Source organism: Solea solea, chromosome 9, assembly GCF_958295425.1.
Source record: "Solea solea chromosome 9, fSolSol10.1, whole genome shotgun sequence".
In the NCBI taxonomy this organism is placed as follows: domain Eukaryota; kingdom Metazoa; phylum Chordata; class Actinopteri; order Pleuronectiformes; family Soleidae; genus Solea; species Solea solea.
The window spans coordinates 28,593,833-28,616,886 of record NC_081142.1 but is presented as its reverse complement, the minus strand read 5'-3'; the positions used below and the strand labels follow the sequence as shown (position 1 = coordinate 28,616,886).

The 23,054-nt window shown below is 40.8% G+C and overlaps 4 protein-coding genes across 10 annotated transcripts in view; 1 reads left to right on the top strand and 3 right to left on the bottom strand.

Moving 5' to 3' along the window:
* The window catches only part of wwc3 (WWC family member 3), a 46,358-nt gene extending 45,394 nt beyond the window's left edge, over positions 1 to 964 (bottom strand). The window contains exon 1 of the mRNA XM_058638639.1: positions 493 to 964. Within this exon, the coding sequence (XP_058494622.1) occupies positions 493 to 638 (146 nt within the window). The 5' untranslated portion in view covers positions 639 to 964. The remainder of the gene's footprint in view (positions 1 to 492) is intronic.
* A 1,654-nt stretch (positions 965 to 2,618) lies between these two features.
* On the top strand, positions 2,619 to 4,431 carry LOC131465890 (putative claudin-24). Its single transcript, XM_058638846.1, has one exon. The coding sequence runs from the start codon at positions 2,697 to 2,699 to the stop codon at positions 3,450 to 3,452; it is 756 nt and encodes a 251-aa protein (XP_058494829.1). The 5' UTR covers positions 2,619 to 2,696; the 3' UTR covers positions 3,453 to 4,431.
* Positions 4,432 to 10,427: 5,996 nt separating this feature from the next.
* On the bottom strand, positions 10,428 to 16,141 carry cldn34a (claudin 34a). The gene is made up of 2 exons (XM_058637601.1): positions 16,049 to 16,141; positions 10,428 to 11,637 (listed from the first exon to the last, which is right to left on the bottom strand). The coding sequence occupies exon 2, from the start codon at positions 11,571 to 11,573 to the stop codon at positions 10,839 to 10,841; it is 735 nt and encodes a 244-aa protein (XP_058493584.1). The 5' UTR covers positions 11,574 to 11,637; positions 16,049 to 16,141; the 3' UTR covers positions 10,428 to 10,838.
* Positions 16,142 to 21,510: 5,369 nt separating this feature from the next.
* shroom2a (shroom family member 2a) overlaps positions 21,511 to 23,054 on the bottom strand; it is a 42,952-nt gene continuing 41,408 nt past the window's right edge. For all 7 annotated transcript variants that reach the window (XM_058637594.1, XM_058637596.1, XM_058637597.1 and 4 more), the window contains one exon: positions 21,511 to 22,115. In XM_058637594.1, coding sequence (XP_058493577.1) covers positions 21,843 to 22,115 — 273 coding nt within the window. In that variant the 3' untranslated portion in view covers positions 21,511 to 21,842. The remainder of the gene's footprint in view (positions 22,116 to 23,054) is intronic.

Genomic DNA, 23,054 nt, shown 5'->3' with positions numbered 1-23,054 from the left:
ACTATTTTGAAGAATATTTTCACAATATTATTGTTAATCGTGATTATTTTGGGCAGAAAAATAGTGGAAAGAAACTGTCATCTTGTATTTACATTATGAAAAGCCTTTTAAAAAGTACATTTCAATGAATATCAAATGAAAATATTGTGAATCCCCATTATTTTTGGTCAGAAAAATCACGACTGTCATGTCATGTTTACATTATGAGTCGCCATATTAAAGCACCTATAAGTGATTACGGAATGAAAATATTGTGAATTGGAATTAATTTGGTCAGAAAATCGTAAAAAGAATCTGAGAATCTGTCATGACGTGTTTGCATTATAAAAGGCGATTTTAAAGCACATTCCAACAATTGTCGAATTTAAATATTGTGAATCGCGATTATTTTGGTCAGGATAATCGTGACAGCAACTTTTCATATCGTCCCATAACTCGCTCAGTGTGTGTGTGTGTGTGCGTGTGTGTGTGTGTTCCGGGCCTGTCACGTACCGATCTCTGGGGTCTATCCACGAAGTTTGCCGGGTGTTGTGGTCGATAAAAAACACTCTGCCGTCGTAGTCCCGGGCTTCCTCCCAGCCTGCGGGCAGCGGCAGCTCCGAGCTCTCTCTCCGCTTCCCGCCGCTCACCCACGGCATAGCGTCGGGATGGTGAGAGGGCAGAAGCGGGCAGAAGCCCCCCCTCCGCCGCCCCTGCCCCTGCTTTTTGTCCCCCCGAAAAAAAACCTCTTCGCCGTCTTCACTGCATTACCACAAACTCAGTTCCTCGTCCGCGCAAAGAAAATGGCCGCAGCTACAAAACTTTCCAGAAAAGTCTCCGCGGAGTTTACATCCACTGCTTCTCCCGCGGTGAAGTCACTCAGAGCGGCGGCGGCGGAGGCAGCAGCAGCGCGGCGGCGCTCTCACGGTCCTCGGTCCTCCATGTTCGCCTCCTCCACCATATTTCATTCCTCCGTGTCCATATTCGGCCGTAGCCCATTTGCATTAGAGTGTGACGTAACGAGCGGGCGACCCGCCGTCTCGTCCAATGAGAACGCAGCAGAGCTCAACACCTTCATCGAGCTCTGAAAAAGCGCTGCGAAAAACAACGACTGTGATGTATGTGTATGTGTGTAGGTGGAGTTTAAATAAAGTTTATTCAGCTTTCAAACAACAACAAACTCACACCAATGAATTATTATTAATTGTAGTCTTTGAATCATGGTGACAGGTCAGTGTTTTGAACATTTTAACTTTATTTAAACACATGTTGACACGCCCCCTCCCCTTCCCCGTGGATGTGTCGTTGACCGCGGCTCCGCAGCGTCACCTGCTGTCTGAAACAGACAATGCAGCTCCTTTCTCCACCACAGCCTGTTCTCATCTTCTCCTACATTGTCATCAGTCACTTTAAACTTTATTGATACATTTATCAAACACATCAGAGGACATTTAATGTGTTTTATTACAGACGATTAATTAAAATGCAAAATGTTAAAATTAAATCAGAATTAAATTTGACATATTCATGATTCATTGAGCTCATTTTAGACAGACAGACAGACAGATAGACAGATAGACAGACAGACAGACAAATAGTATTCAGACTCAGATTTGACGACCTCTATCTGTGGTAGAAGGAACTGCAACTAAAAACTGAATGTTTCATCTCTGGTGCAGACACTGAACGTTAGTCAGGACAAAGATGGAGGAGTTTTACAGGCTGTGTATGTGTGCGTGTGTGTGCGTGCGTGCGTGCGTGCGTGTGTACTTGTGTGTGTGCGCGCGTGCGTGCGTGCGTGTGTGAAACATTTGATCACATCTCAGCTTTGATCTTCAGCCTCCTACATCCACAGACGATGGTCTTGTTCCTCTGAGCTCAGACACAATGAGCTTCACTGTTGTTTCTCTGTCAGTCACATGATGCAGAGACTTCACTGTGCCAGTCTCAACTCACCATCATCATCATCATCATCATACATGCAGTAAATAAATATAAATAAACCTCATAGGTCATGAAGAAAGTTTTATTTTCATGCATCGTTTACGTTCACAGACAAATGTTTTGAGTCATGAAAAGTGAATGTACAGAAGAAGCAGCTTCATGTGTTCATTCATGTTTCTTATTTAAAGTCTGTAGTTTTGACTACATGTCTTTATCTCACCGTCTGTCTGTCTCACTGTCAGACAGACAGTGAGACAGACAGACAGACAGACAGACTTTTCCAACAGGAAAGTGACGTTTGTAAAGCACTCACTCTCCCACACCAAAGTCCAGAGAGAAAATCAGTGATTTTAACATCACACACACAGGAGTTGTTGATCCACTGCTGCCTCCATCACTAAGTTCTAATGTCTTTTTTTGGATTGACCTCAGTGACACACAGTGACCACACGAGGCAGCAGAGGACCAGCAGCTCCTGTGTCCCTGTGATGTTAAAATCACTGAGTTTCTCTCTGGACTTTGGTGTGGGAGAGTGAGTGGTTTGTAATGTCATACTTTTTGTTTGTTTACAGGCAGAAATGGACCTCATGCTTCAAACGTCCACACGTTACAAGGAAGTTTTTGTATCAAGTCAATAAAATGTTTAAATTAAATCCCTGAATGATCTTCTGTCTTCTTATCCTGTGTGTAGCAGCAGCAGCAGCAGCAGGAAGGGGAGGGTCGAGCTGAGCCAAGTGTCCTCCCTCCACCCTCTGTCCTCACTGCAACACCACATGTGTTCTCCTCTGAGTGACTCCAGAGAGAGCGAGCAGTCAGCTGTGGACGTCCTTCAGAAGAAGACGGAGTGTGGACGCTCAGTGGAGCGCGGAGACATGGACTTGTGCGTACTTTCTCTGGAGTTGTCGGGGATGCTGCTGTTTGTCGGAGCGTGGCTCTGTGTCCTCACCACCACTCTCCTCCCACAGTGGCTGACCATGTCCACGGCTCTGCTGCCTGTGGAGAGCTACGAGTTGGGCCTGTGGGAGACCTGCGTGGTCCAGGACGTGGGGGGGATGGAGTGTCGGGCGTACGACAGCCTGCTGGGCCTCCCCACCGATCTGAAGCTGGCCCGCGTCCTCATGTGTGCCTCCCTGGCCGTCGGCATGCTTGGAATCCTGGTGTCCGTACCTGGACTTCACCTGGTCAACAGCTGCTCCAGAGCCAAGAGGACTCTGACCACAGTGGGGGCGCTGTTGGCTCTGCTCTCTGGACTTCTGTGTCTCATCCCCGTCTCCTACATGGCTCATTTTGCCGTCACACACTTTTTTGACGACAAAGTTCCCGATGTGGTTCCTCGCTGGGAGTTTGGAGACGCGCTGTTCTGTGGCTGGACGGGAGGTTTCCTCCTCATGGTGGCCGGTCTGCTCCTGATCGCCTCCTGCTGGTGTTGGCAGACGCAGCCTCGGCCCGCGGCGCCACAGCAGCAGCAGCAGCAGCAGCAGCAGCAGCGCAGGTACCAGACGATGAACGCCAGGAAAGAGTACGTTTGAAGACAGAGACACGGAGACTGAGGACAAAAATCACAATCACACAATCAAATCGAAGCGCTTTAAGACAAACATGTGAATCTCTGAGAGGCTGCACAATCAAATGTTAGATTTTAAAAGGATAGTTTGGGGTTTTTTAAATGTTGCACTAACACATAGTCAACGCTGAGTGTGCTGTGAGCGCCCCCTGCTGTGGAGACACAATGGAAAACAGTTTTTTGCCACTTTACAAAAGACACAGCTAAAAAAATCTACGACATCTTCTTCACACGTTCACGTCTTTATCTCACTGTCAGACAGGAAAGTGAAGTTTGTAATGCACTCACTCTCCCACACCAAAGTCCACAGAGAAAATCAGTGATTTCAGCTCACAGGGACACAGGAGCTGCTGGTCCTCTGCTGCCTCGTGTGGTCACTTTGTGTCACTGACGTCAATCTGAACAAAAGGATTTCAAACACTGAAGTGACAAAATAAGACATTAGAACTTAGTGATGGAGGCAGCAGTGTGTGTGTGTGTGTGTGTGTGTGATGTTAAAATCACTGATTTTCTCTGTGGACTTTGGTGTGGGAGAGTGAGTGCATTACAAACGTCACTTTCCTGTCTGACAGTGAGATACATGTGACGAAGATAACAGACTTAAACTGACATAGATTTTATGAAATGAATCTTTTGTTAAGTGGAATAAAAAATAGTTTTTTCCTTTACGGACACTTTAAAAAACACTGAACTGTCCCTTTAAGGAAACCTGCTGTGACCAGTAAAGATGAGTATTTTTTTAAGAATGTGTTTTGTAAGAAGTTTTTTCTTCCTCACGGTGAAACTGTATCAGGATGTTTCAGTGTTCGTTTGATCTGCTTTAAAAGAAACATGCTGTGATTTTTAAATTTTTCTTGATACTAAAACACATGTTTGTTTATAATGATTCACATTCACGTGCACACATACTTCCTGTTTCTATTAAAACTGATACTGTTCTTGTTCTTGTGTTTGTTCTTCTAATCACAAAACACTGACAAATCTCCTGATGTGAAAACATGGCTCTGTTTTTGAGTCGTATTAAACTGTGTGCGTGTGCGTGCGTGCGTGTGTGTGTGTGTGTGTGCATGTGCGTGTGTGTGTGTGTGTGTGTGTGTGTGTGTGTGTGTGTGTGGTGGAAACCCAGCTGGAGTCTAATTCCCTCAGATTTCCTGGTAACCTGCAGAGCTAAGCTGTGTTTAATGACCGCGGTAACCATGAGTGTGTACTGTGAAGAATGCAGAGCAGGTTGACCTCGCACTTCTTTGACATAATTACACAAATTTGTTGAGGTCAGAGGTCACCGCCGCCCTCTGCACTCCAACGCTGACAAGGAAAAAAATGAAAAAATACAAAGACGCATCATCATAAACACAGACTGTGACCTGTATGACCACCAGGGGGTGACTGCACTGCCTGTAACAAGCCTCAGTTTGAATGGAAGTGTGTGTGAAAAGGATTTAGTTAAAGTACGTCAGCTGTAAGGTCCACTTTGTAAGAATGATGACGTTTTTCCACAAGCATAGGAACCTGGTACCAGGGACTATCTTTAGTTCCTCCTCCAAAAGAGTGTGTGTGTGTGTGTGTGTGAAGTCACCGCAGTTTCACGCAGCCATGCAGCGATGGCTCCGCCCACGTTAAGTAAGTACTTTTTTTGTAGTGGAGAATCAACCTAATCTTGTCGAGGCGAGCCGGTGGAAATACACCATTAGTGACATCTAGTGGTGACAATGCAAACTGCAACAAGCTCACGTCAGGGAACCGCATTAGTGTCCTGTCAGCTGATGAGGTTTCCATGGTAACGGATGTTTTAATGCCTAAAACTCTGATTCTAAGGCTGCAAAAACCTTTATCATTTGAAGTGTTTATACACTAATACAAAAATATTTATTGATTTATTGATCTAAATCTGAAGAACACGTTCACATCTTCATCTCACTGTTAGACACACACACACACACACACACACACACACAAAACAACACACCTTTCACACCTGCTCTCATGTAATTCATCTCCCTTTATCAGTTTAACGTTGTTAATATGTTACAATGCATGAAAATCTAACTTTCTTCATGACCCATGAGGTTTATATATATTTACTGTATATATATATATATATATATGATGATACGTAGTTTGGTTAAATTGTTAATAAGAAATAAGATGTGCGTTTCAAGTAACCATGGCAACAAAAATCGCAAAAAAATGAATGAATGGGAAATGGTTAAAATCCGAAAGCCCAGTTTGGAGCCTCACAGTGATTGAAACTTTAAACAGGTCACATGACTTAGGACTCGTATCACTGAAGTCAAAGTTTTAATATCTATTACATATTTTTAACAATCGCAGTTGAAGTTTTTGTACTTTTTTTGTACATTTTCAGATTTTATAATGAGTGTGTGTGGGGTGCGTGGGCGGCTCCTTCACAAAAACCTCTGAACAAACTCTTCTCCCGCTCACAATGTCCAACCTACACCTGCACACTTTCTACATCAACACGTTGCTGTGGTCGTCGTCTGACTGTTGATTTCATTTTCATGGGACTTCTTAAAATCACCTGAAAGCACAGAGAGTTCTGCTCAAATCTCTCATTCACTGTCATGTTAAAACTCTGGAGATTTTTTAACTTCTTAGTTCACGGCCGTCTGTCACGGATGTAAAATCGACGCGGGGCTGATTTTAAATCTGTGATTTCTCCGTCAGCTCACGGCCGTCTGTCACGGATGTAAAATCGACGCGGGGCTGATTTTAAATCTGTGATTTCTCCGTCAGCTCACGGCCGTCTGTCACGGATGTAAAATCGACGCGGGGCTGATTTTAAATCTGTGATTTCTCCGTCAGCTCACGGCCGTCTGTCACGGACGTAAAATCGACGCGGGGCTGATTTTAAATCTGTGATTTCTCCGTCAGCTCACGGCCGTCTGTCACGGACGTAAAATCGACGCGGGGCTGATTTTAAATCTGTGATTTCTCCGTCAGCTCACGGCCGTCTGTCACGGACGTAAAATCGACGCGGGGCTGATTTTAAATCTGTGATTTCTCCGTCAGTTCACGGCCGTCTGTCACGGACGTAAAATCGACGCGGGGCTGATTTTAAATCTGTGATTTCTCCGTCAGTTCACGGCCGTCAGTCACGGACGTAAAATCGACGCGGGGCTGATTTTAAATCTGTGATTTCTCCGTCAGTTCACGGCCGTCTGTCACGGACGTAAAATCGACGCGGGGCTGATTTTAAATCTGTGATTTCTCCGTCAGTTCACGGCCGTCAGTCACGGACGTAAAATCGACGCGGGGCTGATTTTAAATCTGTGATTTCTCCGTCAGTTCACGGCCGTGTGTCACAGATGTTAATGTGGGAGCTGCTGAAAGCCTCCTGACGCTCACACACACACACATCAGCTGTTCTGGAGAACACGTTGTTAGGCTCAGGTGTTTGGACGTCAGGACGTTTTAAAGGTTGATTCCACAAAAATCAGCAGCAAGAACAAACCGTCACAATGAAAATTTCACCGAAGAATTTTCTACTCTAACTAATTATTATTTCTGAATTCATGTTCCGTGCAGTGCCCTCTGGAGGACACAGCTGGTCACGTGTGCAGAGGTTTAATGTTTGACTGACTTGTGTGTTTTCATGTTGACATTTATGACAGCGCTCTGATAATAAAACAAACACAGAGCTGGAATATAATCCAGAATAAAGATGAACCATAAAAATAATCTGCTCTTCATCTGTGGAGACGATAAAAACGAAGATAAAGCAACAATCACACATTTACAGTCTGAGGTGCAAATAACATGTGATCAGTGGTTTCAAAGCCATGGCTCGTGGACCACATGTGGCTCTCCGCTTAATATCAAGTTATAATATAGTTATAAGTATTTCTATATATGTATATTTTATATTTATTATCATAAATACATTTTTATTTTACTGTGAACTAAATATGGTTACAATTTAAACTTAACACTTTTATTTTGAAATTCTGTGAAATATTGACACATATATTAAGATCGTATTGCTCACCTCCATTAAACAGTTGTTTTTTTCCACTTGAGCGCCCCCTACTGACCAGACTGGACATTCAGTGACCCACAGGTTATTTGACTTTGAGGCACCTGGTTTAAGTTCTGTGGATGACTGTGGTGAATAAGTGTCGTTCTATCAGATACTGACTGGTTGTCGGCAGTGACTGTGTTGTGAGCGCCCCCTGCTGCTGAGACACAAGGACACACTGAGTTTAGCCTCTTAAGAAAAGACTCAGCTGATAAAAATCCATGTCCAGGATATCTACGTCACATGATCATGTCTTTATCTCACTGTCAGACAGGAAAGTGAAGTTTGTAAAACACTCACTCTCACACACCAAAGTCCACAGAGAAAACCACTGATGTTAACATCACACACACAGGAGTTGTTGATCCACTGCTGCCTCCATCACTAAGTTCTAATGTCTTATTTTGTCACTTCGGTGTTTGAAATCCTTTGTTCAGATTGACGTCAGTGACACACAGTGACCACACGAGGCAGCAGAGGACCAGCAGCTCCTGTGTCCCTGTGAGCTAAAATCACTGAGTTTCTCTCTGAGGTTTGGTGTGGGGGAAAAATACTTTCTATTCTAATACATTTTGATGAATATTCCTCTAAAAGCTATAACTATAATTATGGTGTCCATCAAGGCTTAGTTTCAGGTCCTATACTTTACTTTTACTACTTTTACTTTACTTTTACTAACAAACTCAATGTTAGTCTCATTTTCTGTTTTTAAAAGGAGATTTTGCCGTGCGGACTTTTGTGATCAATGCAGGAATAAAACATTTACATTAAAGCGACGTGTGCGTGCAGCTACTCAGCTGAGCCAACAGGAGGCGCCCTCTCTGTAAACACTTTAGAGGAGGAGCAGAGGTCAGAGGTCATATAGGTTTATATGATGATGATGAAAGATTATAATGTAATTGTTGATCAATAATCTCCCGTGCAGCGTGGCCTCTGCCTGTCACCGTGACGACTCAGCAGAACTGATAAGATAAAGTAGAAGCAGTTAAGGGTTTATCAGCAGAGAGCGATTTCCCCTTATCTAAAGGAATGTTTGTAAATGAGTTTTTAGTTCAGCAGCAGTGATGAGTGACGACAACAGTTTTCTTTTAATGATTCAAACAATTTCAGTGTTTACAACACATTCGATTCATAACCAGCTGTTTAAAAAAACACAAAGCTTTTGCTGATTTGAAGTTGTTTCTTCACAGTTTCATAACAGATGTTTTTTCCTTTTTCACTGCGAAAACCAGTGATTTTGAGATCTGTCGGGAATCAAATCCAGATTTTAGCCACTGAACAAAAGTCTACGACATCTTCATCACACGTTCACGTCTTTATCTCACCGTCAGACACTCACTCTCCCACACACACACACACACACTCACTCTCAAACACCAAAGTCCACAGAGAAAATCAGTGATTTTAGCTGCAGGGACACAGGAGCTGCTGGTCCTCTGCTGCCTCGTGTGGTCACTGTGCGTCACTGACACAAATCTGAACAAAGGATTTTTAAATGCTGAAGTGACAAAATAAGACATTAGAACTTAGTGACTGAGGCAGCAGTGTGTGTGTGTGTGTGTGTGTGTGTGTGTGATGTTAAAGGCGACATAGAGCGGAAGCTCCAATTAACGCTGCGTTTGTGTGTGTATCTGCGTCATGACCTCGTTTATGAAACCCTAAAGTTTCAGAACAAACAGTTCAGCCACTGCTGAGAAAATAGGCTTTTATTGTTTTCCTGGGCTCTGCGAAGCGGATCGGCACTTCCATATGTTGATGATGTCATCAGTATACCCGGTGCGGGCACTAGTCCGGGCACATCCGGTTGCATACATTCAACCGCAGAAGAAGAAGAACTACTCTCGTTGTAGCTGCTGAGATGCAGAGCAGTGAGAGCGTCAGTGAGGAGATATTTTGATATTTTGAACAAGTTAATATATGGAAGTAGACCTCCGTAACTAACATATATGTGCGATACGAGCATTTGATGTCACCTTTAAAATCACTGATTTTCTCTGTGGACTTTGGTGTAGGAGAGTGAGTGAGTGAGTGAGTGTGTGTGTGTGTGTGAGTGGTTTACAAACTTCTAATAAAAGTACTTGTTTACACGTGACATCACTGCTCAGTGACTCTGTGATGGTTTAGTCCACTCATGCTGCTGCGCTCGGCTCAACAGGCTCTTTTGTTCCTAACCCGCCTCCAGAGAGGTGAACAGGCCACAGTGTGTGTGTGTGTGTGTGCGTGTGTGTGCATGTGTGTTTGTGTGTGTGTGTGTGTGTGTGTGTGTGCGTGTGTGTGCATGTGTGTTTGTGTGTGTGTGTGTGTGTGTGTGTGTGTGTGTGTGCGTTCTCACCGGCAACAATCACGACAGTGAGGCGCTCACATGCCTGCCCTCGTCAGCCTCCTACCCCTGTCACATGACCAAAATCCCCCCCCCCCACACCTTGACATGACATGTCTTGACTCCGCCTCCTCCTCTTCCTCCCTCAGGCCTGTGAGGAGATAAGACTGCTGAGTCATCATATCCATACAACACACACACACATAAAGTGTGTTATGAGTCTGTCCCTGACCTCTGCTAACAGATCATATCACACACACACACACACACACACACACACACACACACACACACACTTACACACTGCTGCCTCCATCACTAAATTCAAATGTCTGATTTTGTAAAATTCTGCATTTAAAAATCCTTGGTTCAGATTGACCTCAGTGACACAAAGTGACCACACGAGGCAGCAGAGGACCAGCAGCTCCTGTGTCCCTGTGAGCTAAAATCACTGATTTTCTCTCTGGAGTTTGGTGTGGGAGAGTGAGTGTGTGTGTGCGTGTGTGTGTGTGTGTGTGTGTGTGGGAGAGTGAGTGGTTTACTAACGTCAGTTTCCTGTCTCACAGTGAGATAAAGACGTGTGTGTGCTTGTGTGCGTGTGTGTGTGTGTGTGTGCATGTGTGCGTGCGTGTGTGTGTGTGGGAGAGTGAGTGGTTTACTAACGTCAGTTTCCTGTCTCACAGTGAGATAAAGACGTGAACATGATTTCTTCAGCAGCTAAACAACAACACTCTCACTTTAAAGCTGCTGGAATACTTTTTTGATTGTTTTGATTTCAATCATGTGACATGTGAAAGGTTTAGAGACATGAAAACTGGTCACGCGTGAATAAAGGCACCCGTGTTCACACATGGACTCACTCTGACATTATCTGGACATTATTCAGGCCACGGCCCCTTATTTTTCCAGATTTCAATCCAGCGTCTGCGTCATCTCGTCCGTGAGTGTCGATAAAATGTTTCCTTTTGTTTGGACGATGAAGACGAGGTTGATTTTCAGGACATGTCGTCACTGAAGTACGCAGCGTTGTCTCGGCCGATCACGTCGTCCGTCGCAGACGTCAGCGACCAGTGGCGGTAGGTGGGTTTGTTCGCGTGCCGCTGCGTCTCGGACGTCAGTGTGCGTCGTACGTATCGGTACGACAGAAAGATGATTCCACTCACCAGCATCAGGATGGAGGCGATGATGCCGACGGCGATGGCCGAACCCACCTGCTGCGTGAGCGGTGCCGCGGGGAGGTGGAACTCCGGCGGGAAGTCGATGGTTCTGTTGACGAGCACAGAGTTCATGTTCCACGCCAACGGCACCAGAGAGAGTGCCCCCGTCAGGAGGTATAGCGTCCCTGCCAGCACGAACGTCAGTCTTATGTTCCTCCTGTCTTTCACAGAGAAGTACGCCATCCTCATGGCCGCCGCCGCCACGAAGTTTGCCGCAAGGCCGCAGATCACCGCCAGCATCATCAACACCTGAGCCACCGAAATCTCCACGGGAACGAAGGCGTCGGCGACGCCCATGCTGCGACAGAACTCCGCTTCTGAGAGCACGTGGCTGTAGAAACACGCCCTCCAGATCCCCACCCAGGCCACGCCCGACGTGACGGCTGGCACGTCGTCCACGTACCACAGCCGCCACTCGTTCAGCCCGACCGTCGCCATGGTGATGATCCAGGCCAGCGAGCCCGTGGCCAGGCCAAAGAATTGCCAGTGAGCCGTGTGAGCCAGGTACAACATGGTGTTAGCTGAGCGCGCTAATGCTACGAGAGACTGATCGCAGAAACTGCGAACTCCATCACACCTGAAGAAAACAAACAAAGTTAAAGCTGCGAGCAGCAGAGAACGCCACTTTCAGAAGCTCTACAGAGGCTGCTGTGGCGTCCTGTTGCCACTGTGTGGCGCTGTGACTCGTCGTCAGATTGTGACTCTGATCAAATGTGGAAATGTTCAGAACAAATCGGACCAGTTACACTTGAGCTTTTACAACTTCCTATAAAAAGTGACTACGTCACCACGGCAACGCTGTTGTAACACAAACCCTCAATCTTCACAGAGTAGCGTCGTGAAGGCCTGAGCGTGATTTGCACCACATTTAAACACCAACATGTAATTGCCTGATGCCAGTCGGTGGCGCTATAACCGTGAGTCAACGTTAATATACAATTGTTTTCTGGCAGAGACTCGTAATGATCACGCCCACTTTAAGACAGATTTAACGACGTACACTCAAGTTACAAAACATTAAACCTGTCATTTCATGACGCCAGTAGGTGGCGCTATACAACTGAGTGAATGATGTTAGTGATTTGTGTTCAGACAGGAAGTCTGTGAATGTAGGAATTACAGCGATTTTCTTTAGTTGCTGTTAAACCATGAGGAGCGTCTGCCACTAGAGGGCGACGTGACGACGACAAATTCTGTTGTTATTTTTATGTGAGATCTGAGAAACATTCAGATGTGGGACCAGGGGCGGCTGGCCCATAGTGGGCGACAGTGCACTGCCCTCCTTAAGCCACACGAAAAAAAGAGCTTTGTTCGCTTCTCTGTAAGTTGTGCTAACTTTACCAGCGCTTAATTGCCGATGGTTAAAAAGTACAAACAACTTTCTCTTACTGCAAAAAAAAGCCGTTTCATAGAAGAAAAGCTTCGGCTTATATAACTCGGACCTGAGCAGCCGAACGTCGCCATAAAACAGCAAATGAAAGACAGGAGCTGGTATGAGAAGAAGGAGTGGCTAACTGGTTGCACTCAGACCAGCACCATGTTTTGTTTTCCCTGCCTCCTCTTTCAGATGCTGGACACTGAACAAGCCTGGATTCAGACAGGTAATACGGACTTCAAACATTTCTCTGAATCTTCTTCTTCTTCTTCTTTTGCTTTCGGCTGCTCCCTTCAGGGGTCGCCACAGCAAATCAACCTCCTCCATCTCACCCTGTTCTCTGTATCCATCTCTCTCACACCAACTAACTTCATGTCCTCTTTCACTACATCCATAAACCTTCTCTTTGGTCTTCCTCTAGACCTCCTGCCTGGCAGTTCCAACCCCAGCATCCTTCTACCAATATACTCACTATCCCTCCTCTGTACATGACCAAACCATCTCATTCTGGCCTCTCTGACCTTATCTCCAAAACATCTAACATGTGCTGTTCCTCTGATTGACTCATTCCTGATCCTATCCATCTTCGTCACTCCCAAAGAGAACCTCAACATCTTCATCTCTGCTACCTCCAGCTCTGCTTCCTGTCTTTTCCTCAGTGCCACTGTCTCTAGACCATACAGCATCGCTGGTCTCACCACTGTCTTGTATATCTTTCCTTTCATTCTGGCTGATACTCTTTTATCACACATTACCCCTGACACTTTTCTCCACCCATTCCAACCAGCTTGAACACGTTTCTTCACCTCTTTTCCACAATCTCCACTGCCCTGGACTGTTGACCCTAAATACTTCAAATCCTCCACCTTCTTTATCTCCACTCCCTGTAGCCTCATGGTTCCACTTGGGTTCCTCTCATTCACACACATATATTCTGTCTTGCTGCGACTAACCTTCATTCCTCTCCTTTCTAGAGCATATCTCCACCTCTGGAGCTTTTCCTCCACCTGGTCTCTGCTCTCACCACAGATCACAATGTCATCTGCAAACATCATAGTCCATGGAGATTCCTGTCTAACCTCATCTGTCAGTCTGTCCATCACCACCGCAAACAAGAAGGGACTCAGAGCCGAACCCTGATGTAGTCCCACCTCCACCTTGAACTTCTCTGTCACACCTACAGCACACCTCACCGCTGTCTCACAGTTGGCATACATGTCCTGCACCAGTCTAACATACTTCTCTGCCACTCCAGACTTCCTCATACAGTACCATAGTTCCTCTCTCTTTTTCCAGATCTACAAAGGCACAATGCAGCTCCCTCTGACCTTCTCTGTATTTGTCTACCAGCATTCTTAAAGCAAATACTGCATCTGTAGTACTCTTTCTAGGCATGAAACCATACTGTTGCTCACAAATGCTGACTTCTGCTCTCAGTCTAGTTTCCACTACTCTTTCCCATAACTTCATTGTATGGCTCATCAACTTTATTCCTCTATAGTTACTGCAATTCTGAACATCTCCCTTATTCTTAAAAATGGGCACCATCACACTTCTTCTCCATTCCTCAGGCATCCCCTCACTCTCTAAGATCCTGTTGAATAGTCTAACCAGAAACTCTACTGCCTCCTCTCCTAGACACTTCCATACCTCCACCTCCAGGTATATCATCAGGACCAACTGCCTTTCCATTCTTCATCCTCTTCAGTGCCCCCCTCACTTCAGCTTTACTAATCTCTGCTACTTCATGGTTCACAGTAGTCACCTCTTCTACCCTTTGCTCTCTCTCTAAAACATTTCTCTGAACAACAATAATAATAAACACAAACAGACAAGGATACATATGGAAAATGCTATGCTAACAAAGGAGTGATAGAGAAGGCAAAATTCAAATGCCTGAAAATACAGACAAAACTTTTTGTTGTGTATTTTTAGTTTAATTTAAGTGAATCTTTTAAAACTACGGTATCAGGCATGAGAATGGTGCATTGGTGTGTTTTATTGGTGATATGCGGTAACTGCATATCACCACTGGACTATGTTACCACAGTCCATCTGAAAAACTGACTTGCTGATTGCGCCCCCTCAAAATAAAACGTCACCAGCCGCCACTGCGTGGGACTGAGCACTAATGACGTCACGCGTGAGTTTATCGCGTTTCTTGTTTCAGGGTCACGTGATCTCGTGGTTAATATGAACACTTCGTTAATTCAATCTGCGTCATTTTTTTTCTAGTTTCTGTGATTTTTCAATATTTTCTGCTTTCTGTCATTTTCAAGCTTCTTAAATGTGAATATTTTCTACTTTCTGTCATTTTCAAGTTTCTTAAATGTGAATATTTTCTACTTTCTGTCATTTTTATCTTCTTAAATGTGAATATGTTCTACTTTCTGTCATTTTTCAGCTTCTTAAATGTGAATATTTTCTACTTTCTGTCATTTTTTAGCTTCTTAAATGTGAATATTTTCTACTTTCTGTCATTTTTTAGCTTCTTAAATGTGAATATTTACTACTTTCTGTCATTTTTCAGCTTCTTAAATGTGAATATTTTCTACTTTCTGTCATTTTTCAGCTTCTTAAATGTGAATATTTTCTACTTTCTGTCATTTTTCAGCTTCTTAAATGTGAATATTTTCTACTTTCTGTCATTTTTCAGCTTCTTAAATGTGAATATTTTCTACTTTCTGTCATTTTTCAGCTTCTTAAATGTGAATATTTTCTACTTTCTGTCATTTTTCAGCTTCTTAAATGTGAATATTTTCTACTTTCTGTCATTTTTCAGCTTCTTAAATGTGAATATTTTCTACTTTCTGTCATTTTTCAGCTTCTTAAATGTGAATACTTTCTACTTTTTGTCATTTTTCAGCTTCTTAAATGTGAATATTTTCTACTTTGTCATTATTTATCTTCTTAAATGTGAATATTTTCTACTTTCTGTCATTTTTCAGCTTCTTAAATGTGAATATTTTCTACTTTCTGTCATTTTTCAGCTTCTTAAATGTGAATATTTTCTACTTTCTGTCATTTTTCAGCTTCTTAAATGTGAATATTTTCTACTTTCTGTCATTTTTCAGCTTCTTAAATGTGAATATTTTCTACTTTCTGTCATTTTTCAGCTTCTTAAATGTGAATACTTTCTACTTTTTGTCATTTTTCAGCTTCTTAAATGTGAATACTTTCTACTTTTTGTCATTTTTCAGCTTCTTAAATGTGAATATTTTCTACTTTCTGTCATTTTTCAGCTTCTTAAATGTGAATATTTTCTACTTTCATTTAGGAAAAAGACATCTTTTCCAGGTTTGACAAACACAAATCAATATTTTTACACATTTTCTGGACCAAACAACTCCCCCATTAATAAAGTGAGCCTGCATGTTTCAGCAGCAGGGGGCGCTCCCAGCACTAACCTCATACAACCATGTTTTATTGAAATATTGCCGTCCATATAAACTGTTGTGTCATCAACGTGGACTTTATACACATGTAACAACCTGTCTTTAAAAGCATTATTAGAAAATAACTCAGTCCTGATCTATAAAGCGTGAGAAGCTGCACTTTATTATCACCTGGACACATTTGAACGTACAATAACAAACATTTATGACAAACTCACCGTGATGCGTTCAGGCGTCTTCCACAGACACAGAGCGTTCTCTTCAGGTGTGTGAGTGTGTGAGACCACGCTGCTTCACAAGCTCAGGTTTAAAGACGCTGCTGCACGTTATCAGAGGAGGAGGAGGAGGAGGAGGAGGAGTTAATGAGTGACAGAAGGAACCAGAAGAATCAATCAATCCAACATGGTTTCCAGGTCCTCAGCTCTTTATTGGACAGCGAGCGAGGCTGATAAAGTGTTTCATCATCATCATCATCATCATCATCATCATCATCATCAGCGTCTGACGATTCACAATCAGTCAAAAAAAAAGAAAAAGTGAACACATGAACACGGGTGTGTGTGTGTGTGTGTGTCAGAAATGAACAAGAAAAACAGGATTAAAGGCTGAGTTTAAAGGGATAGTTCAGGATATTCAGTGTGTAACAAACAGCTGGTGATTTCAGCCACTTAACAAAAGAAATCACTGTCACTTTAAGTCTACGATATCTTAACAACATGATCACGTCTTTATCTCACTGTCAGACGGACTTTTCCGACAGGAAAGTGAAGTTTATAAACCACTCACTCTCCCACATCAAAGTCCAGTGAGAAAATCAGGGATTTGAGCTCACAGTTTCTGTCATTTTTCAGCTTCTTAAATGTGAATATGTTCTAGTTTCTGTCATTTTTCGGCTTCTTAAATGTGAATATTTTCTACTTTCTGTCATTTTTCAGCTTCTTAAATGTGAATATTTTCTACTTTCTGTAATTTTTCAGCTTCTTAAATGTGAATATTTTCTAGTTTCTGTCATTTTTCAGCTTCTTAAATGTGAATATTTTCTACTTTCTGTCATTTTTCAGCTTCTTAAATGTGAATATGTTCTACTTTCTGTCATTTTTCGGCTTCTTAAATGTGAATATTTTCTACTTTCTGTCATTTTTCAGCTTCTTAAATGTGAATATTTTCTACTTTCTGTCATTTTTCAGCTTCTTAAATGTGAATATTTTCTACTTTCTGTCATTTTTCAGCTTCTTAAATGTGAATATTTTCTATTTTCTGTCATTTTTCAGCTTCTTAAACGTGAATATTTTCTACTTTCTGTCATTTTCAGCTTCTTAAATGTGAATATTTTCTACATTCTGTCATTATTCAGCATCTTCAATGTGAATGTTTTCTACTTCCTGTAATTCTTCAGATTCTTAAACGAGAATATTTTCTACTTTCTGTCATTGTTCAGCTTCTTAAATGTGAATATTTTCTACTTTCTGTCATTTTTCAGCTTCTTAAATGTGAATATTTTCTACTTTCTGTCATTTTTCAGCTTCTTCAATGTGAATATTATCTACTTTCTGTAATTTTTCAGCTTCTTAAATGTCAATATTTTCTACTTTCTGTCATTTTTCAGCTTCTTCAATGTGAATATTTTCTACTTTCTGTAATTTTTCAGCTTCTTAAATGTCAATATTTTCTACTTTTTGTAATTTTTCAGCTTCTTAAATGTGAATATTTTCTACTTTCTGTCATTTTTCAGCTTCTTAAATGTGAATATTTTCTACTTTCTGTCATTATTCAGCTTCTTCAATGTGAATATTTTCTACTTTCTGTAATTTTTCAGCTTCTTAAATGTGAATATTTTCTACTTTCTATCATTTTTTAAGCTTCTTAAACGTGAATATTTTCTACTTTCTGTCATTTTTCAGTTTAAATGTGAATATTCTCTACTCTTGTCATTTTTCAGCTTCTTAAATGTGAATATTTTCTACTTTCTGTTATTTTTCAGCGTCTTAAATGTGAATATTTTCTACTTTCTGTAATTTTCAGCTTCTTAAAAGTGAATATTTTCTACTTTCTGTCATTTTCAGCTTCTTAAATGTGAATATTTTCTACTTTCTGTCATTATTCAGCTTCTTCAATGTGAATATTTTCTACTTTCTGTAATTTTTCAGCTTCTTAAATGTCAATATTTTCTACTTTCTGTCATTTTTCAGCTTCTTAAATGTGAATATTTTCTACTTTCTGTCATTATTCAGCTTCTTCAATGTGAATATTTTCTACTTTCTGTCATTTTTCAGCTTCTTAAATGTCAATATTTTCTCATTTCTGTCATTTTTCAGCTTCTTAAATGTGAATATTTTCTCATTTCTGTCATTTTTCAGCTTCTTAAATGTGAATATTTTCTACTTTCTGTCATTATTCAGCTTCTTCAATGAGAATATATTCTACTCCCTGTAATTTTTCAGATTCTTAAACGTGAATATTTTCTGCTTTCTGTCATTGTTCAGCTTCTTAAATGTGAATATTTTCTCATTTCTATCATTTTTCAGCTTCTTAAATGTGAATGTTTTCTACTTTCTGTCATTTTTCAGCTTCTTAAATGTGAATGTTTTCTACTTTCTGTCATTGTTCAGCTTCTTAAATGTGAATATTTTCTACTTTCTGTCATTTTTCAGCTTCTTAAATGTGAATATTTTCCACTTTCTGTCATTTTCAGCTTCTTTAATGTGAATATTTTCTACTTTGTCGTTTTTCAGCTTCTTAAATGTGAATGTTTTCTACTTTCTGTCATTTTTCAGCTTCTTAAATGTGAATATTTTCTACTTTCTGTCATTTTCAGCTTCTTAAATGTGAATATTTTCTACTTTCTGTCATTTTCAGCTTATTAAATGTGATTATTTTCTACTTTCTGTCATTATTCAGCTTCTTCAATGTGAATATTATCTACTTCCTGTAATTTTTCAGATTCTTAAACGTGAATATTTTCTACTATCTGTCATTGTTCAGCTTCTTAAATGTGAATATTTTCTCATTTCTGTCATTTTTCAGCTTCTTAAATGTGAATATTTTCTACTTTCTGTCATTATTCAGCTTCTTCAATGTGAATATTTTCTACTTTCTGTAATTTTTCAGCTTCTTAAATGTCAATATTTTCTACTTTCTGTCATTTTTCAGCTTCTTAAATGTCAATATTTTCTACTTTCTGTCATTATTCAGCTTCTTCAATGTGAATATTTTCTACTTTGTGTCATTTTTCAGCTTCTTAAATGTGAATATTTTCTACTTTCTGTCATTTTTCAGCTTCTTAAATGTGAATATTTTCTACTTTCTGTCATTGTTCAGCTTCTTAAATGTGAATATTTTCTACTTTCTGTCATTGTTCAGCTTCTTAAATGTGAATATTTTCTACTTTCTATCATTTTTTAAGCTTCTTAAACGTGAATATTTTCTATTTTCTGTCATTTTTCAGTTTAAATGTGAATATTCTCTACTCTTGTCATTTTTCAGCTTCTTAAATGTGAATATTTTCTACTTTGTCATTTTCAGCTTCTTAAAAGTGAATATTTTCTACTTTCTGTCATTTTCAACTTCTTAAATGTGAATATTTTCTACTTTCTGTCATTATTCAGCTTCTTCAATGAGAATATATTCTACTTCCTGTAATTTTTCAGATTCTTAAACGTGAATATTTTCTGCTTTCTGTCATTGTTCAGCTTCTTAAATGTGAATATTCTCCATTTCTATCATTTTTCAGCTTCTTAAATGTGAATGTTTTCTACTTTCTGTCATTTTTCAGCTTCTTTCATGTGAATATTTTCTACTTTCTGTCATTTTCGGTTTCTTAAATGTGAATATTTTCTACCTTCTGTCATTTTTCAGCTTCTTAAATGTTTTCTACTTTCTGTCATTTTTCAGCTTCTTCAATGTGAATATTTTCTACTTTCTGTCATTTATCAGCGTCTTAAATGTGAACACTTCCTGGTTTATTTGCTCCATAAAACAAAGAACACCATTCAAACGGAACCATTTGTGTTTGAGAACATCATTTTCTCTAATAATTGACATGTTAACCGACTGTCTAACTCACCAACATACAGCCGAAGTGATTTATTGTGCTTCATGATACTTGATGATAGTTTTACTTCAGTAAATTCAATGTTTCCTATTCGTGATGAAAAACATTCACTCCAATGTGTCTGTGTTTCAGAGACATTTTTCATGTATTTATAACGATTGACAATTGATCCTGTTCTCATGATCAACATTATTACACAGTAGATATTGTAATAATTACCATGATAAAAGCCACATGATTAAAACAGATTTTGCTCCTGAGTGAAAGAAAACACGTGTATCCGAGGTCAAACATTAAAGGTGTCACATGTGTGTTCATATAGAAGTGTAACTAACCCTTTAAACCAGTGAAAATGTAAATGTACTTCATGTTATTTGTAAAACCTTCACAGTTTAGTGTAAAGTCAAAGGAATTTTACAAAATATGTGTATCTACTGCCCTCTGTGGTCAAACACCAGCTACTGCAGTAACATTTTACCATTGGCTATTTGTCCAATCAGGTTGAGGCTGGTTGTCTCAGGCTCCTCCCCCTTTGTAAACAGTAGCTGTCTCTGTGTTGTTATTCTCTCTACTTCTTGGAGTGTGATGCCAGATTTAAATACCAGGCCACGCCCCCTGCTTTGCTCCTGCCACACTGCCCACTTCTTTTGGGGCGGAGTTAGTCTCAGAAGGGCGGGTTTACAAGTGAAGAAAAAATGATAACATTATTGAAAAATGACCTCTCTCTCAACGTGAAGCAGCTTTTTTTTTCTCAGAAAAATCGTAACATACATTGTTTTTATATCACACGATATCTAACAAACACACACCTTTGGTGAGTTCCAGTTATAGTCGGAAGTTGGAATTTGGAAACTTGACAAAACTCAAAATTCTTACCTTTAATTTAACTTCTGTCTTATATTTTTCGCAGTAATTTAATCGTACACGTTTCATTTTTAAACGTGAACATGTTGCTACGATGTTTGTGTGAGCAAAATACCGTGTATAGTGCTGTTTGCTAGCAATAGCGAGCCCAACATAGGTTTTCTTTCCGACTTCAACTGGAACACGTTCAACTCAGAGGTGACGTCACTCCCAGGAAATATAAAAATTAAATTCCAGGATTGTAACGGTCCTAAACATTTGTCCAACACCGACGGATTTTCAACAGTTTCCACGTGTAACTGCACAAGAGAGGGGAGGGGCGGTGCTGCAAGGGGGCGGGAGTATAAACAAGAGGTGTGACTTTGTGTTGCCCATACCCCACAAGAAGTCAAAAGTACCAAAATAAAAGGAAAAACTGTGAATGTTACAGTGAACTTAGTCACAACCTGTAGTCCCGCCCCTGTGATATCTAAATCATGACATAGCATTCCAAGATGGCTGCCACTTATGTAAGTAGTAGAAACAAGTTGCTACTTTTATCGTTAATTTCACCTCTGTCTAGTGTTGTGAACAATAGCGAGCCCAACGTACGTTTCTTTCCGACTTTTCAACTGGAACGTGTTCAACTCGGAGGTGACGTCACTCCCAGGATATCAAACACACCTTAACCCCCCAAAAAAGCCTGAACTTAGCCTTTAAAGTGTGAAGGTGAAGTGCTTCTCGTGTTCAGTGATGAAAAACAAGTGCTCTTTAAAAAAAAATAAAAAATAAAAAATAAACATTCACTTCCTCTTTAATCTGTGTTTCAAAATAAAACAGTAAAAAAGTGTTGTTTTTTTATAAAAGTTCACAGCAAAAGTTTGCAAAGTTGAGTGAAATATTTGGCCGAAATTTAACGTTATTAATATTGTGAAATGAAATGATTTAAACATAAAACACGATAAATACTCGCGATCAGTTTGAAGATAAAATACTGCGAAGATTCAAAAAGGCTACAATAAATTACTAAAAACAATCCAATAAAAACAGCAAAGGTTCAGAGGTTCAGCAAAGGTTCAGTGTCTCCCTCTGCTGGACACAGCGGTGAAGTGCAGAGTTCAGAGGACGAGTCTCTGCTCGATGGACAGACTGTCCAGCAGACACTTGAGCTGCTCCTCCCCCAGTTTGACCCTGTCCTCAAGCTTCCGCTGCTCAATGATCAGCGCCGACTTCATCTTGACGAAGTGCTCGTAGTCGGCGAGGCACTCGTCGTCCAGGTGACTCGCCAGGATGTCGTAGACCACGCGCTCGCGGCGGTCCAGGTTCTCCTTCAGCTCCTTGGCGTCGTCGTGCTGTCGGATCAGCAGCTTCCTCTTCTCCGTCAACGTCCGCTAGAAACAAAGAGACAGAGAGTTTTCATTTGACTTATTTTCTCCAGAATCCCTTAAATCTTCCACAGCTTACAGATGTTATTACAATATCTATGTTATAAACATGAGGCAGGTTTGAGAGTTGTCCAAATCACACAGAACCATGAGGGATCTCAGAAGTAACAAAACAGGAACAGGAACCACCCCCTGCTCGTAGCCCTGCCCATCTGAACCCATACCATACCACTTATTGGTCCGTTAAAATCACTGGATTAGTTATTTTAAGAGAAAAATGTTAAATCCCATACAATCAATCGCACACCTCTCTGTGCACAGACTGTAAGATCAGTACAGGTCGATACTCTATGTGATATCGGTCTCACGAGATACTTGAGGTTGTTAAATCGGTCTCACAAGATATCGGTCTCAGAAGATACTTCAGGTTATTATATCGTCTCAGAAGATACTTAAGGTTGTTATATCGGTCTCACAAGATATCAGTCTCAGAAGATACTTAAGCTTGTTATATCGGTATCACAAGATATCAGTCTCAGAAGATACTAAAAGTTGTTAAATCCATCTCAGAAGATACTTCAGGTTGTTATATCGGTCTCAGAAGATACTTGAGGTTATTATATCGTTTCAGAAGATACTTCAGGTTGTTATATCGGTCTCAGAAGATACTTCAGGTTGTTATATCGGCCTCAGAAGATACTTCAGGTTGTTATATTGTCTCAGAAGATACTTAAGGTTGTTATATCGGTCTCAGAAGATACTTCAGATTGTTATATCGGTCTCAGAAGATACTTCAGGTTATTATATCGGTCTCAGAAGATACTTAAGGTTGTTAAATCGGTCTCACAAGATACTTAAGGTTGTTAAATCGGTCTCACAAGATACTTAAGGTTGTTATATCGGTCTCAGAAGATACTTAAGGTTGTTATATCGGTCTCACAAGAT